The sequence below is a fragment of the Aythya ferina genome (assembly GCF_964211825.1).
Source record: "Aythya ferina genome assembly, chromosome: Z".
Lineage (NCBI taxonomy): Eukaryota > Metazoa > Chordata > Aves > Anseriformes > Anatidae > Aythya > Aythya ferina.
Genome location: NC_140299.1, coordinates 83,712,267 through 83,729,887, shown reverse-complemented (window position 1 = coordinate 83,729,887; position 17,621 = coordinate 83,712,267). Strand labels below are relative to the sequence as shown.

The 17,621-nt window shown below is 36.0% G+C and overlaps 1 protein-coding gene across 12 annotated transcripts in view; it reads left to right on the top strand.

Moving 5' to 3' along the window:
* The window catches only part of MCTP1 (multiple C2 and transmembrane domain containing 1), a gene marked incomplete at both ends in the record, with an annotated part of 313,509 nt that overhangs the window by 204,470 nt on the left and 91,418 nt on the right, over window positions 1–17,621 (top strand). For 11 of the 12 annotated variants that reach the window (XM_084504204.1, XM_084504196.1, XM_084504205.1 and 8 more), the window contains 5 exons: window positions 6,987–7,089; window positions 9,277–9,379; window positions 9,771–9,872; window positions 10,215–10,289; window positions 12,093–12,212. In XM_084504204.1, coding sequence (XP_084360330.1) covers window positions 6,987–7,089; window positions 9,277–9,379; window positions 9,771–9,872; window positions 10,215–10,289; window positions 12,093–12,212 — 503 coding nt within the window. Of the gene's footprint in view, window positions 1–6,986; window positions 7,090–9,276; window positions 9,380–9,770; window positions 9,873–10,214; window positions 10,290–12,092; window positions 12,219–17,621 lie in introns of those variants that run through there. The other variant, XM_084504199.1, reaches the window with a different exon arrangement.

Sequence of the window (17,621 nt, the reverse complement as noted above, 5' to 3'; positions counted from 1 at the left end):
GCTGGCAGGGAGCTTGGAACAACATTAGTGACATTAGCGTCTGCATGAGTGGCACTGCCCCCCAGAGTCATGAACTGGCTGTCTTGTCTTCCCAAAAAATAAAGGCATTTTTTGGCTGTGGGGACTTAGGTCTGTAATGGACAGGCATGGCCAGCATTAGGGGAGAACCATAATAACCTATGAAATATTCAAACAATATTTCAGCTTTTATAACCAAGTTAAACTTGGATGAATTTTATGAAATTGTGTCTTATGAACTTGACTTTTAGAAGCAGAAATTGAATTGAAATCTACTATTGAATCTTGAAACTACCCAAAATGTCTCTAGTAGTCTTTCTGATTCTAGTTCAGTTTTGATACTGTAGTTTGAAAATACAAAAAATCATATAATGTTTAGTCTGGAATGTGGTCTACTTACAATCTAGCAAACACTGAAGTTGGATTTCTATCAGTTTATATAATTTTATGGACTGACTAGTAACAAGTAAGTGTTAGAGTAAGTTATTCTAACAAGTAAGTTAGAGTAAGTGTCCAATCTACATTTAACCTCCCATATGTTTTTCCTCTCCGCTCCGTTCCTTTCCTCTCCTCTCCGCTCCGTTCCTTTCCTCTCCTTTCCGCTCCATTCCTTTCCTCTCCGTTCCTCTCCTTTCCTCTCCGTTCCTTTCCTCTCCGTTCCTCTCCATTCCTTTCCGTTCCGTTCCTCTCCGCTCTGTTCCTTTCCTCTCCGCTCCGTTCCTTTCCTCTCCGCTCCATTCCTTTCCGCTTCGTTCCTTTCCTTTCCTTTCTGCTCCTTTCCTTTCCGCTCCATTCCTCCCCTCCCCTCCCCTCCCTTTTCACAAAAAATAAAATTAGGAATTTTTTTCTGGATGTATACTGAATCAATGCACGCTTTTTATAGCCACAGTAGAAACGTCTCCACAGGATTCACAGGGATTTAACCCCATGCTATCTGAAGTCCCTTGGGAGTTAATCTTTATGAAGTGCAATAAGTTGTCCAGGGGACAGGTAGGTCTGCCATATACTTCATGGCTTGAGCCTACTCTGGAAACCAATTGAATCAGTGATAGCTGCTTGTAGGACTCAATGGCAGGAAAGAAAAAGTCATTGTGTGATGGCTGATGGTCTGTTTTTTTATTTTCTTTCCTACAAGCTGATTTCTCAAAGACTGAAAACAGAAAAGCATGATGTTAGTAACTATGCACAGGTGTTTTTTTTCCTGTCTAAAGGAGGTAATTATCTTACTGCATAAAATATGGATGTTTCCATATGTTTGATTACTTAAGTCTCCCTTTTTACAATATTACCTATAAAAAATAACATAGAGCTGGCATGCAGTTTTCTGGAGACAAATGCTTACATTTAATAGAGTTCTATAATGAAAGAACATCAGAGTTGAAGTTGTACAAAACATGGAAGGAAAGAAATGTAAATTTAAGGTCTGATAGCTTTTTATCAGGGAAAGGTTTTGTGTATAAGTGGAGCCAGAAAGTGAGCACAGTAGTACAATGATGTTGAACTGAAGTCCCTGTTTGGAAGAATTACTGGGAAGATTTTTGCTGGGAAGACAGTCTACAAAGAATAAAAACAAACAAACAAACAAACAAAAAAACATTGGACAACTTTGCTCCTCGGAGACTATTGAAGGGCGTATCTGTTTAACTTGCCCACAAATACAGATTATATTGTATTGCAATTTGACAGCTCTAACATTCAGGTAAAGTTCATAGTTATATATATAGAAAAGATACTAGCATCTGAATTGGTTGCATCATTCTATCTGTTGTTAAGGAAGTAGTACTTCAGGAGCTGAATTTGGGGTGAAGTCCATGCTGTTGTCTTAGCAGAATTTGTTGCCCCTACACGTGACATCCTGGACAGACTGTGGCTGACCTCAAGCATGGAAGATGATCTGCAGTGGCACATGGCTCTGAGATGGGTGCACCACATAGATTTCTGTCAGACCTAGGACATCAGTGCTTAAGTGTCCACAAGTTACCTGGCATCTTTCATGCTTGCTGATGAGTTCCAGCGAAACAAGTGAGCTGATCTAGGAATGTGGATATCCAGTGGTCTGTGAGTGGGTGAAATGGACATTTCCCCAACTTTCCTAGATGCAGAACACAACAGATCTGTTAGGTAATGCGGTGCTAGCCACTTGAGAAAAAAATAAATTAAAAAAAAAAAAAAAGATAAAATAATTTAGAGGTTAAGGTTTTGTTGTTTCAATTTTCTAAATATTTTGAGAACCAATTCAAAATTGTCAAATTGTCACTATTTAAGTCTCTTTTTTTTGGTGAAAAAGAGCACTGTATGTATTTGCAGGAGCAGAAGTCTTGTTCCAGTCACCAGCATTCTGAACTCTACGTAATGAATCTGAGCTCCAAACTTACAAAGACTTTCTAGACCATGTAGGACTAAGAGTACTGAAGCAAGTAACAACTAAGATCTCTTTAGTCCCAGATTGACGTCTCTTGCAGCTTAAGCATTGCTGTAGAACTGGGCTTTTGATGGTGATGAGTTTTCAGTTCATCTAGAGGCATCTGGTAGTTCTGAGAGACCAGGTGAGAGGTAAAAGACATATGTTTTAAATAATGCATTTATAGTGTGCCACATGAGGAATGCAAGTTGAAGTAAAATACTTTGCATAGATCTAAGCGAAGCAATCTCAGATTGCATTCCAGTCTTGCTGACTGTCTAAACATTACATGCAATATAGCATAACACAAACAAGGATATCTGTCAAAGTAGATGCAATCTGTGTTTTAATGAATAAAGCGGGAGACTGCAGAAGATAAGGAGTTCTTTATTTTTTTTAAGCAAGAGCTTGCATTGTGAAGTAGAATATCTCCAAGGTGTAATTCTCAGATAGTATGGGTCTGTAATGACTAAAGAGGGGAAAAGGGTGAGAAAGATCCATCAAAAGAGAAACTGATTTCTCTTCCAGACTACCATGAGTATTATTTAAATTAGCACTTTATTTCCATCATTTTAGGAGCCCTTAGGACTTTACAAGTAGAGTCCAAAAAGCATGAAACATTACAGCAAGAAAGTGGATTAATGAGATTTGTTTGACTTCTTATTGAGGTTTACTGCAGGTTTGATTTCAGTTACTGAGAAGGTGTACTTCATTGGTTTTATTACCTACTTGTCTTACGAATTCCTTCAAACAGTGCCAAGCATAATAGTGATTAGTCCCACTGAAGTCATGGGATTACTCAAAATCATAAGTGCTGGTTTCAGTAGAGCTGGGAGCATGCTTTTAACGTGTGAATGCCTTAAGTAGAGGTGATGGTCTTGCACAGCACGGAGCACACACGTTTAGGGCTATATTTGGATGCAGTTTGTGGATGTCATCCTGATCGATAAACTTAAGTACCTCTAAAGTACTCAAATCAGAAGCTGGAGGCCTTCAAAAGGCACAGAGCAGGCTCAGTAAACACACAGGTTTGGGTAAAATTTCTTAACATATGACAGGTTATGACAGTCGTGATTCAGTTTGTAGTGAAAAGCATACATGGGATGATGATATAATTTAGACTGATGTAATTGAGCTTAGGCAGCACAAGTCTAACTGAAAGTTTTAAAGTGTACTTTTAGGACTGCTAGATGGATATCAAATTTCTGAACACACATGACTCTTTAATACTAAAATGAAAAAAAAGCATTTATTTATTTTATTATTATTATTTTTTTTCCTTAAATTGCCACTTGCATTAGCTAGACAGAATTTGTCTGAGGTTGGCTTGGTTAGAGCATGTGTTGTACTTAAGGTAATGGTTTCAAAAAGTACAGTGATGAATATATGTTGTAAATTCTTGGATTTCCTTAGTCCTAGAGACTAAGGAGACATAAGATGCAGTCTTTTATATTTTAATGTTCTTTTAAGACTTTCATTAGGAATGTTCCCATTACTTTAAACACTTGCAATGCAGGAACACTTGCCATGGCTGTCAGTGAGAGGTAAGATTGTAGTTGTTCTTTCTAATAATGAAAACTTGAAAGATGACAGATGGATGTGAGTTTCACCAAGTACTTGTACATTTCTCTGGCTTTGTCTTTCTGGATCATGTTCACTTATTTGGGTTGGTATCCAAATAACATTTGCACGTACCATATGTTTAGCATGTCAGCTAAGAGTGTTCTTTCAGATATCCCGCTTAGTTATGAGTGTTTTAACATACGGAAGGAGTGCCCATAGGCAATGGTGAAGGGCCTTGCAGATGGGAACTTCATAGCCTCCTCATATGGTAAAAGCAGTGTGCCTTTGTAAGGATATTCATTGCAAGGAAACTTCTATGTGGTAACCAATGTATTTGGGCCTTCCTTTGTACCATTTCGTAATATTTCCTTTTGTCGATGTCTCAAACTCTTCAACTTATTTCAGGGGGTAGGGGAGAGATTGGAAAAGCTGAGCATGAGAGGGATTCTTTTATTTCTGAGAACCATTTGACTTTGGTTTGATTGAGCACCTCTGTGATGAATGATGCATAGTATATAGTGTTCTTAAATGGATTTATATTCATATAAATGTATAAAGAGAGTCATTGAAAAAGTGTGTGTCAATAGATGCAGGAAATAAATTAATCTATTAAATGCTTCCCCCTTTTTTTTACAGACAGGACCTCTAGACTGTCTAGTACATTTTTACTATATCTGTATACAATTAAGAAGCACACATCACATTTCCCTGTCATATGCAAATATGATTGATGATGCTGTAAAAAAAGGAGATAAAATAACACCTAGCTCACCTTTTGTGTCCGTTCTGCCTTGTTACTCTAACTATCTTGTGGTTTATGATTATTTTTTTTTTTTTTACAAATGCTGAAATCTAGAGAAGGTAAATGAAAATAACTTTTTGAAGTTACCTACAACTATTTAGGCTTGTTATGAAGCAGGAAAACATCAGGATGCATGATATATTCATCTCTAATGACTAATGAGTTAGTCCTTTTTCACATTTAATGGGAAAGATTCAGTGATAGAGAGTGACACAGAGATACAGAGTTTTCTAGAGAAGGTAAACGTCTATTCTAACTGTAATTTACAATGCATTAAAAACAATTATTCTTTATCATTAAAGTTAATAATATGCACATTAACCTCTGATGTAGTCTGAATCAATATTGCAGTTTGGAAGATCTGCCCCCTGGACAGCTTTGTCTAAATATTGATTTCATTGTCATTTGTATAAGGTATGAAACAAATTACATGCCTCCCTAATATCATTAATGTAGACCCATTGAACTACTCAATTTATGTCTCCTTATAATGCATGACATAGCATGACGGAATTATTGAAGATGCTGTGAAATGCAATTGCATAGTGTGCTAAATTTGATTGTGGATGGCCAAAACCAACACTCCATAACTTTTAAAAACTTTGCTATCCGAAGAAAGTCCAGAGACATGAATGCTCTACTCTCTAGTGTGCAGTTCAGTTATTAATTTCTGACAAAGTTTCCTAGGGTTCTGGAAGTAGCAATTTGTTTTCCACCTTTGTACTAACGTATTTGTAGCCTTAAATGAAAATAATGCGTGCCCTTGTGTGCTGTGCCAAAGGCAAAGGTAAGCAGGCACAGAAGTCAGCTAGGCTAGAACAAAAGAAAATTGACATTGTACAATATTTAAATTTGCTTTTAGCATACATGGTTGTCTATGAGTTTCATTTTGCTAATTGATAGGACAGCAAAATGATGAGCATTGGATTGTTCTTTTCAGTTACTGGATAAAAACAAAATAAGCAGGAGGGATCTCTCTGTCTGGCTACCACTATCATAATTTAAATATTATCATTCCCTCTTTTTTTTTTTTTTTTCCCCTTTTCTTTTTTTTTTTTTTTCTTTTTCCTCTTTCTTTCTTTCTTCTTCCCTCTTTGGGAAGGTCCCTTTTTACATGGCTAAACAAATGCTAAACATGAGACTCAGATGTCTAATTTATTTCTTCTTTCCAAATACAAATCCTGGCTTTGTGGATATCTATGAAAAAGCTTAGTGTAACTTCTACGTCATCCCACTAAACTTTTAGCCTGGGTGATTTTTTTTCCTGTCTCTTTGGTTGGTAGCTGATCACAGCTCACCTTTACTCGTAAGCTGCCATACAGTTAGGGGCACACACACATGCTTTTTTTATGCATTCCTTCTCTTTAGATTAAAAGAAGAAAACAAACAATCAAAAAAATGCCTATATCAGTCAATCCTACCATTTCCATTATCTACATATTACACTTTCAAAGCATCATCTTCATACTTTTATCTGTGGTGGCTTTCACGCTGAGGGACCTTCTTGTAAATATGTGCAGAGCTACTTCATTGTGCATTAATGTATACAAAAAGCTTAACCACATTTGAACTTCTGCTGTACTGAGACTGCAGCCCATCATTCCAGCTGATATTTTCTTATTGTTTAATTGTACTTGTCCATTTTCTCTCTTTTGTTAGGCTTTTATCTGAAACTGTCTTTAAGTCTTTTTGATTTGGGGGAAAGGATTTGTGCAGCATGAAACATGTAGAGCATAGTAATCTTTGGATAAGTATCATGGGTGCTATGTTATTACAAATAATATGGAGTAATACTTTTCCAACATATGAAAATGCTCTAATAATGTTATCATTACAGTCAACATAGGTTTGGCACAATTAAAGTAAAGTTCTCTTAGCCGTCTCAGAAGGGTGCTTGGCACCTTTTAGGAACATGCTGGTTTTGATGAGAAAAAAAACTATGTGGCAATTTTTGTTTTCATTTTTTTTTCTCCTCTCCTTTTGCCTTCACATACACACACACAAATGTTATTTTACTGAAGAATCTTAATAGATTACAAGGATGATCAGTCTGTTATCATGATCTTGAATAAAATGCAGACTACAGGACATAGCTGAATTGATTCTTTATTGACTTAAAATTTAGAAAAAAATTTGATTTAGAAGTTGCTCATGGTGTATTTTCTCAGTTCATGAAATTTGTTCCAAATTCTCTCTTCATAGGTAAAAGTGACCCATTTTGTGTAGTTGAACTGAATAATGACAGACTGCTGACACATACCATCTACAAGAACCTCAATCCAGAATGGAACAAAATCTTCACATTGTAGGTGTTTTGGTTTTGTGAGTGTTTCATGGTGGTTCTTTTGTTTTGTGTTGTTTTGTTTGTTTATTTGAAGGGAATGTAAGTGTAAATCAAAGGTACCTACCTCAAATTCCAGTGAAAGTAACCAGTAACCAACTGCCATTTCTAAACCAAACAGCTGCACGCTTTTCTGAGGGTTAAAAACATGAAAAATAAAGTAGAGAAAAGGCAACATTTACTATTCACAAGGTAAGAAAGTAAGTTTGTTTTTTGTAAACCAGAATTGAAAAATGCTGAGCATTCCAGACTTCTGCTATCTTCAGTGGAGTTTCAAGAGCTTTCTGCTTTGGTTTTGGCCCTGAAGTTTGGACGGAAAAAAGATACTATGACCTTCAGTAAAATGTGGTTGTTACCCTTAATGAACACTCAAAAACTATATAAAGGAATGAATTTTAAATGCGTTCATGCTTTTCTTTGCTCTTTTCTTATGGTCTTTGAATTTTCCATTTGTTATTTCTATTTGCCAACTGCACTTCTCATAATATAATGTCATAATAGTCAAATGTTGCTATTGGGCAAAATGTGGTCTTAAGTGCTTAGTTTATTGGAAAGTGATGCAGTTTTTTGTGTGTTTGTTTGTTTGTTTGTTTTTTGTTTGTTTGTTTGTTTGTGTGTGTGTGTGTGTTTTTCTTTCAATCCCTGTTTAATTTTGAACACAGTAAAATGTTCTGAGAAAGTAGAAAAATGTCTTGCCCAAACCAAATGTTCATATTATTTGTCTTGCTCTGTTGCCTTTTTTTTTTTCTTTCTGCCTGTTGCAATGTAACATCAGTGAGTAGAAAACTGATCAGCTGCAGGTTTCTCTGCTACTAATCAGCTAACAATCCACTGCAAAAATAATAGAGTTTTTTTTGTACAATTTGTGTACACTTATCTCACTTTATCATAAGTGAAAATGATGTTATGCCATTGATCTTAAATCACAGTCTATGATGAAGATTTTAATCTTTTTTTTTTTTTTCCTCTGAGTCTGTCACTCATATACTTGGCATCCATAGCTTTCCTTACCCTGCAGCAGTTGGCTCTCAGGAATGAACTCTGAACAAAAGAAAAACTCTCACAATAGTTGTACTTCCCATTAGCTTATTAACATCGTTCTCATTTGTGTATCTGTACAAACATGCTAAATTCTTCATTAATTTATTTTTATTTATTTATTAATAGAAATGATAACTAATCAACCTCCATTGCTCAACAGTGTTCTCTGCATAAGGAGTTGCCTGCTTTTATACAGGACAAAAGACTAATCAGGAATCAAATAGAAGAACTCAAAAGACCTTCAAGGGAAGTTTTCCCCTCTCTTACACACATATCTGCATAGACTATTTTGCTTGTCCTCAAACGTGTTATTTAATTTTGGACTAGCAATGCAGTTTCCTCTGGAGGCACATATTTTAGTGAAGTTGAAGTGCTTTGCTTGAATTCGTATTTCCTGGATCAGCTGTTTGATCAAAGATGAGTTCTCTCAAACAATTTTGGTATTTTCTCTCTGCATAAGGAATGTGATTTTTTTTCACTTGAGAGTTTACAATGTACAGCGACATTTGTTGTCCACGGTGGTGGAGTGTTTAATAGCTTGCAGGCAAAAAGCAGAACTAGCTGAAAAACACGTCATTTCTTATTTCTTGTTCCTAATTTGTTGTAATGACTGCTGAGTGTTTGTAATTAAGCAAGGATTTTAGAATTAAAGAGCTCATTCTCTTTACAAGGATGCCTCATGTAGCTGATGATTGTTTTCATTTAGAAGCCTGCAGACAGCACAGTGTTTGCAGTAGGATTTGCTGCAGGGGTAGCAGTGTTCGGGGTGGCTGTGAGGCTCTCAGCCTGCTGCTTGCCGCGGTAAATCCCCAGTGCACCTCCACGCTGGCTCTCCTTGCAGCTCACGCAGCACATACGCCAGGTAGGAAATTTAAAGCAACATCCTTCAGAAAACTTCTGCTGGCAAAGCCTTGCAGAGCACAGTCGCTGCAGCTCCTGGAGAGTGCTGGGGTTACACAGAGGGAAGCTTGATTTTCTTGGATTTTGTTCTCTGCTGTGGCTTGGAAAACATACACCGGTTTCTGATTTTGCTAACCTCTTGAGCTTTTGTCCTTGGTAACTGCTGGTGTAGGTGACTTCTCTCCTCCATGTGTGCTTTTCCTTCTGTAGCAATATTAAAGACATCCACTCAGTGCTTGAAGTGACAGTTTATGATGAGGACCGCGATCGGAGTGCTGACTTTCTAGGCAAAGTTGCGATACCACTGCTGTCTGTAAGTTTCATTCACCTGACACACCAGTCTGTATTTTTCCTGCTGAAGGGGGGAGAATGGAAAAAAAAAAAAAAAAAAAAAAAAAAAAGAGGAAGAAGAAGGGAAAAAAAAAAAAAAAAAAGATTTGCAGCTCTGTGTCTGTCATTTCTCAACCAAGGTCTGTAATAAGAACACTAAAATTTTAACATACTCCATTCACGGCCATGTTGAATCCCATGATAGTTAATTTTTCCTGACAGACTCGGTCCTGGTAATGAACAGGTACTTGTCAGACTTGCCACAGTTGTTTTGGGTTCTCTGTCAGTTTCAGCAGCTGGGGGTCAGGGGTCACCGGGGGGGGGTATTCAGCGGAGACCGCGAGACAGACGGCTGTCATGTCCTTTTCCTGCAGATTGAAAATGGTGAACAGAAAGCCTACGTCTTGAAAAACAAGCAGCTGACAGGGCCAACAAAGGGGGTCATCTATCTTGAAATAGATGTGATTTTTAATGCTGTAAGTCTTAACTTTGGCTTTTTTGTACTGCTAAAGAGTTCAGTTTCATGAAAGCTTTTGTTCACGATTTGTAGAGAATTTCTGTCATTCCTCATTTTCTCTAAACCTTGATGTATACCACAGAATACTCTTCTGCCAATGCCTGGCACACCCACTCTTTTTGTTGCTGCTGCTGCTATTGCTGCTAATGCACGAAGCAGCAGCCCCTGCCTCTGTGTACATCTGTGTGTCCTGGGCTTGGCAGCCGTGACTTTGAAACTTCGTAATTTTTGCAAATCGGAGCATGTGTTATTAGTAAGGAGCGAGTAAGCTTGAAATATTGACACACATTTTAATGTGTAGGTGAAAGCCAGCATACGAACCTTAATGCCCAAAGAACAGAAGTACATTGAAGAGGAAAACAGACTGTCTAAACAGGTAAAGAGTAAGGAAACACTAATCCTTTCCAAAAGCCTTAATATCGAGTGTGCACATCTAAATATCTGGTATCGCACTGCTGAGGGTAAAAAATAACATTTTCATTACCTGTTTACAAAAAAAATATGATAGGTAGGAAGAGGCAGAAACAAAATACGTGGTTTTATTGTATCTCTTCTCTATAAACTGCAGCTTAATTTCCGTGAAATATGTGAATAAGAACACAGTTGAAACCATTAGGTTCCACACGTATCAGATTATAGCGCAGGTGCATGTAAACTAAGTCTTGCATAAATTTTTGCTGTTAACCTTGACCTGAAAGATCTCCGTTTTTGTGCATGGTAGAGACTCTTTCAGCATCATGTAGCCAAATTTTGAACAACTTCATGGAGTAAGGTTTGAATCTCAGGTGGAAGCAAACTAAAACTCCTTATCACTTTTGAGAGCCATCTGGGTAGGAAATGTGTGGACCCTATTTCTTTTTTCTTTTTCCTTTTTTTTTTTTCATGATTATTTGCCACTGATAATTTTAATAGTAAACAAATCTTACTTTTTTCTGCACTTGAATTACTTTTGTTTCAGTTTTTCATGTTACATGAATTATGTATTTTATATGGGGAGAACAGAGCTTTTGACTGAATCATGGCAACAGGATTTTTTTGTTTGCAGTGAAAAGACAAAAGTCTTGAAACTGATTTTATTTTGTAGAAAACTTCTGGCTTGAGTATAATTTAAGTTATCTACTGGATGAATTGAGAATATGTTGTTAGATATATTTCATTTAAAAAAATATTCCTTTCTTTACTCTTGGGAGTAAAGAGATTACTAAACCTGCATTTTTCACTGTTATGCCAGCAAAGAAACAAGGCCTCTTATTCAAGATTAATTCTTCTCCCCTCTTTGATAACCAAAAATGGTATTGTGCTTTCTGCAGATCGCAAGAGGAGTAAACTTTAAATATCCACTTGGTGGTTTGTTTTTGCTTTTAGCTTTTGTGGAATATCCGACCACAATACCACATGTAGAAAATAAAATAAAATAAAAATGAATCTTTACATATGACTAACGCAATAGCATTTCAAACTATCCAGATGTTCTGGGAGAGAGCACATCTTACCTACCCAGCACTTTATATGCCATTCAATGCAGGAATGATTCACTGGTTTGTTCTCTTCTTTTGGTCAGGTGTATTGCTGTTTTAGTGGATTTAAGGGTAATCTTCTGAATTAAACCTAGCCCTGTAATATTTCATTTTGATAGAGATGAAGTTAAAGTTACTTTGATAGACACTTAAATCACACATGGTGATCATGTGAAGTTGTTACGAAGGAGGAAAATTGGATATAAAGAATATATTTGATCTTACAGCAGTGATTTTGCATGATGTCAAGTTAGCATCCTACAGCATCTTCTTATTGAGGACAGAATTTTCTAAGTAACTAAGAAAGGGGAAAGCCTTGCCTGTTTAATAAAACTCTGATATCTTAATAACAAAATCATATCTGACATTTCTCAAGTGACTTTTAAAAATAGATCTCCAGTTGTCATAAAGTTGTGCGAGTGAAGACAACAATTTGTATATAGTTTAGAATTAAATTCAGCAAATGATACGTTTAGATAAATTCTCTGTCTTCCAAGTCTCTCTAATTTTAAAATACTATTCTCTGTCTGTGAGATAGACCTTAAACTAGACCGTGCTATTTTTTCTCAATCTAACCAAATTAACAGTGAGATTATAAACATGAACCTCTTCTGATGCTTTTGAGGTTTTGAAATATTTTAATTCTTTCACCTTTTTACCAGCTGCTGTTGAGAAACTTCATCCGCATGAAACGTTGTGTCATGGTGCTCATAAATGCCGCCTACTACATTAACAGTTGCTTTGACTGGGATTCACCCCCAAGAAGTCTTGCTGCTTTTTTGGTATGATCTTTTTTATATTACCGTTAATCACCATTGTGTTATTTGTGTTTAAGAGATGATGCAATCTTGATGTAGGTTTTCCTGATTTTTTTCATTTAGAGTTTTATTTAAAACTATGAGGATATCACAAATCATTTTTATTCACATTTTTTTTTAAATACAGAATTGTAAAATGTCACACAAACAGTATTTGTACATAATTGTACAAGTAACAAGTATGTGATATGACACAATACAGTTGGTAAAGTATGGATGATACATATTGAGCTTCTTACATGTTACTTCTGTTAATTTTTGCTTGTTCCCCTCGTATAATGTTTATATTCTTATAATTTGCTTTTATTATTTAATAGAGGTGCTTTTACATATCACAAAGATGATATTGTTGTTCTGTCTTCTATATACCGATATGCTACACCTGTAACTTCTGTAGAATTACAAACTCTGAACCCAAGTAGTTGCTTGATTGCTAAGAATTAGTATCCTTGGCTAGATTAAAAACAAACAAACAAACAAACAAAAAACAAACAAACAAACAAAAAACTTTAACATCATTATTGCAAACAAACTACTACCTTTAAAACATCAAGCTCTGTTTTTAGTTCATTTGGTTTTATTTAAATAAAACTTGGTTTTGATTTAAATAAAACTAATATTTCTTCATAAACATTACCGTCATTAATATTAAACTTTGTGCTCATACTAAATTTGGACAATTCCAAGCTTCATCACAGATTGTGTTTCTCAGATGAATGTCTTTTGATTTTGATTTTCAAAACTGTATAAGCTACAAATGAGACCAGAGTTCCTGTTTGTTTGGTTTTTGCATATGGGAGTTGCACGAGGAGTTAAAATCTATGCATGGTTACATTTTCTGGAACATCCAGATTAATGAAATTGGCTGAAATACTGAAGTTAGGAACTTTTTCATCAGAGATGTGAACAGAGAATGTTTCTGATGTTGCTTTGATTAATTACAGTGAAAGTGTGGTGATATTGCTATGAGCTTAGGTGCCTGCAGCTTGGGTCTCTGCAACTTGGAGAAATCAAACTAGGCATTGGAGCAGCAATACAGGATACTTTGGAGTATACTCATCTTAGGATGACCAAAATTTCATTGGAAAATGCATTGCCTACATAAAACTCATATGCTTATGCTGCTATTACTGCTCCAGTTTGTGAATATTCATCAGTCCAAGACCATTTTTAAAATGCATTTGGAACACCTACCTGTAAAAGAGAAGGGAAATGGAATTACATGTTTATTGTGGCAAATTAAATTATTTCTTTCTCTTGGTGCACTGCTGTGACCACGGAAAAAGACATGTTGCTATTAAATCATGGTGGTTTCTGATCATAGAACACATTCAATGTGATGAGAGTAGCTGGGAATGCATAGGCACAGAATATGAGTGGAGTGGGCTGTAGCGAGCGTACTTTATTATTGTAGTTATAGTGTTGCAGTAGAATTTTGTTATTGATTATATGTATATAAAAAGATATTTGTGTTGTTGTTGCTGTTTATTTAGTTTTCTGTTAGTATTTATTTCGCTGTAGAGGATACATTATTGTTATTTGCTGTAGAGGATACATTATTGTTGGGGTCAGTACTGTGGCTTCATCAATGTGTTGCTGATCTGCATCCAGAAGTTTTATCTGTGCTTCTTAAGCTGATGTTATTCTGTCCAAAGATCACATTATCCCTCTATTGGACAAAACATCCATAGCATATTTTGATCAGCTAAGTTGTATCTACATGAACTTCTATCATGATTGTAAAGCTTGGATTTAGCTGGTTTCTGGAGTTTCAGAGGTATTATGGCTCCTTGAAAAATTGCGTATCTTTCATGGGAGTGGTTCACTTTCACGTGTAGTACTGAGTTGTGCTTGCACACAGGTTATGCTGCAATTCAATAGGTTTTATAAAAAAGCTGTACTTGTATGTATCATTTTCATCTCTTCACTATTATATAAATCGTATCTTCTCTTGAAGTTGTCTCCCTGAGGTTAGAGAATGTCACAGTGAAATGTCAGTCCCAGAAAGGAGATGAGAAATAGGCCATTCTGTAGGTTTCCAGCTTTGTAGGCAGACTAATAAATAATGTACTAGAAGTAAACTTTTAAACTAACCAATTCTTCCTTCTTGTTGAATTTGAAGACATACATTGACAGATGATATCACAATAGAGGCTTACAGCCATTTCACATAAGTTAAATACGTGAGCGTTGATTTTTCAGACCTCATATTGCCCCAAATTCTTAGAGTGACACTTACAGGCAACCTTTTCTCATACCTTACCCCATGGCTTTGCTTTCCAGGGGGACCCCTGCTACAAGACCACATAAGAAGAAATTCTGGTTGACTAGCTCAGTTTTCACAAATATAATGGGTTAGTTATAATGAGAGAGAAGTCCTGGAAAGCCAGACTGCTCTTGGAAAATGACAGAAAGCCTTGATTAATATGGTGACTCTATAATAAGCTACAGTTACCTGCTTTATGCTCTTTGCACTCTGAAGTGTTCACTGCAGTTTCTTTTAAAATCATTCTTCTTGGAGAGTCGCAATGTTAGCAGGAAACACTAAAGGTGCTGGTTATATATACTCCAGAACTTACATGTCTCAAACTTTTAAATTATTTGAGACGTTTTTAAAAAGGAAATGCTTTCTGAGAGCTTTATCGTGGTGCTCCTTATTCATCCTTTCTCAAAGTTATCTGAAAGTACCAGCTCAACAACTGGTGCTTCACAAACTGTACTTAGAAGCACAGAGACCTAGAAGCTAAATTTTCAACATTCTGGATTATGCATTTCCTGGGTTAAGCAGTTATTTTACCTGTTTCTGTTGTACTTCATAAGCTCTTTGCCTTCATTAGGGATTTTGCATGAATGACTTAAAGTTTCATCTTTTTTTTTCTTTTTTCCTTTCATGTGCCTCAGTAATCCACAGTAGAAGAATAATTGTGAATAATAATTGGATGTAATTTTTTAAAAATGTTGGTGCTGATCTTACTGTGACATGATATTAAGCTGTTTTGTGGGTTATATTCCAGTTGTTTTTTCACTTGTTTGTTGGTTTTTTTGTTTGTTTGTTTGTTTTGTTTTGTTTTGTTTTGTTTTCCACCTATGCAAAGATATTTGCAAACAGCTCATGAAATATGGGTTGATCTGGCCATAGTGATGTGACTTCCGATTTGAACTACTGTGTTTTATATTCTTTCCTCCTTCTTTCTGTCCTGTTAAATAACGGAAGTGCATAGCAACAAAGTTAAGGTTTCAGTGCAAAGGAGCTTTTACTCTGTCACAAACATACCTGTTTTGTCTCCAAGATAATTAAAAATGTGTCACTTCTTAAGCACCTAAATACAGTATAAAAGAACAGAATATGTGCAGAGGGCCTTTGCTGTAAATTCACCTGATTTGCTGGATTTAGTGCAGATTTCTAGATTAGTTGAGCAGTTAATTTTTGTATATTTTTTTATTCCTTAATTACTATAATTCAGGCAGAAGAACTGTATTAGAGTAATGCAAAAGTTGTTTTGTTTTGTTCTTTTTCCTCTCTGGAGTAATCTACTGTGGGCACTGAATTGTCTACTAAATTGGGCCTAATTTCCATCCATTTCTTGACCAGACATTTGTGTTCTTGCAGATGTCAGTGGGTGCAGTGTAGGGGGAAAAAGTGTACTTTTTTTTTTTTTTTTTTTTTTTTTCCCAGTACTGTCATTTCTCACCATAATGAGCACAAAAATAATTGGACAACTGAGCTATCAGTAAAAGGACACACTTCAACATGAGTCAATGAATTATTTTACGGGACAAACTTTAATCTTTAAATGTGATTGTAGATAATTTGTGCTACCATCTGTCCATTTGGAATTCTTTTAGCCTTTTCAGTCGTTATACAGTAAGTGCTGCTGTGTTTAACATTAACATTTGATATTTTACACATTTAATTTCTGTACTGCTGCGTGGTCCTTGGGGAGCTTCGCTCTAGTGCTACATGAGAGAGACAAAGTATTGATCAGTTAACATTTCAGCTACATTTATGTATGTCGCAAAATTAATGAAAATGCCAGACAAAAATGTCAGAGTGCACAAAAAGGTAGAATTTAAATTTGGTAGTTTAATGAAAAGTTTAAGATGTGCATTATCAAAAATGTCCCCTTGCCTTTAAAGTACAATTCATAACTGGGTAACTAAAAGGAACCACATATTTTACTTAGAGGAACATTGAACATGAAATATGAGGGAATATATAATCTTCGAAGTGTTTGGTATCCCAAAATGGCCTCAGTAAAGCACTTTAATTGCCTGCTTGAACATTTAACTGTTACTCATAAAATAAACTTGTTTCCTTTCTAATTTGGAAGCAGAGTATCCTCACCTGATCCCACAGATACTTTTCAGTATGTCTTCAAATTAATGCTCTCTGTGAACATGCCCGTACATTCTTATTCCTCTGAATCTTTCAACACATGTGCATGCGTGCACACAGAAAATATTCTTTTTTAGGCTTTGAAATATTGATAAAATGGTGCACCCTGCATCCAAGCCATTTATCAGGTCTAACTCACCTTCTCTTTGTCTTCTAATGTTACACAACTCATGTGTGGAAATGACATAATAGTGTCCCTAGCCTTTGATTAAGTGTTAGCTCTCTTGCACACACACCGTTTAATTGCGGTGGTGTCATGCTAATTAACTGAAACTGTGATGGAAATAGAAGAAAAAAAAAGAGCTGGTCAGTGGCAGGAAATGAGACAGTAAAATAATTTTGTCTACTTGCTTAGCTTTTCCCTGTTGAAGAGGGAAATTTTCACTATGATACATTTCAGAAGCAGCTTTCACTAAATGCTAAAGGACAAAGATTATATTTTGGAGAAACTTGAGATGGTATCATCAGGAGGTGGGAATGCATTTCCGTTAATTATAAAATATTTTTCTTTTTTTTTTCACACTGTAATTTTGGGATAAACAGAATTTAGGAGATATATTAAAGAACTCACAGATTTTTATCCTAGTCGATATCATTTTGGGGGATATGACGTATAAACACCATCAAATTGCCTTTTACTAAACCCAGTGAAGTGGTTCATTGGATTGGCTTTGCCACCTGTCGTCTAGAATTTGAAATTGGATGAAGTTCTGGTAAGGTAGTTGCAAAACCTTTTACATCCTAAAAAGCCTTTCCAAGAACTCCTGTTGGTGTCAAAACTGCCAGTTCTCAGAAGTTTGCAGAGGTAAAGCGACATGGTAGCAGCAAGGCCAGTTAAAAGATTCTTTTCCAATGCAGGGCACACACATCTACAAGAGCCTTTCAGCTTTTCATCAGGTCTGTCCCTACCAAAAGGGAAGAGAATAAGGTATACTAGACTGCTGCCATTCTGTTTTTCCAGAAGTACAGCAAACAGA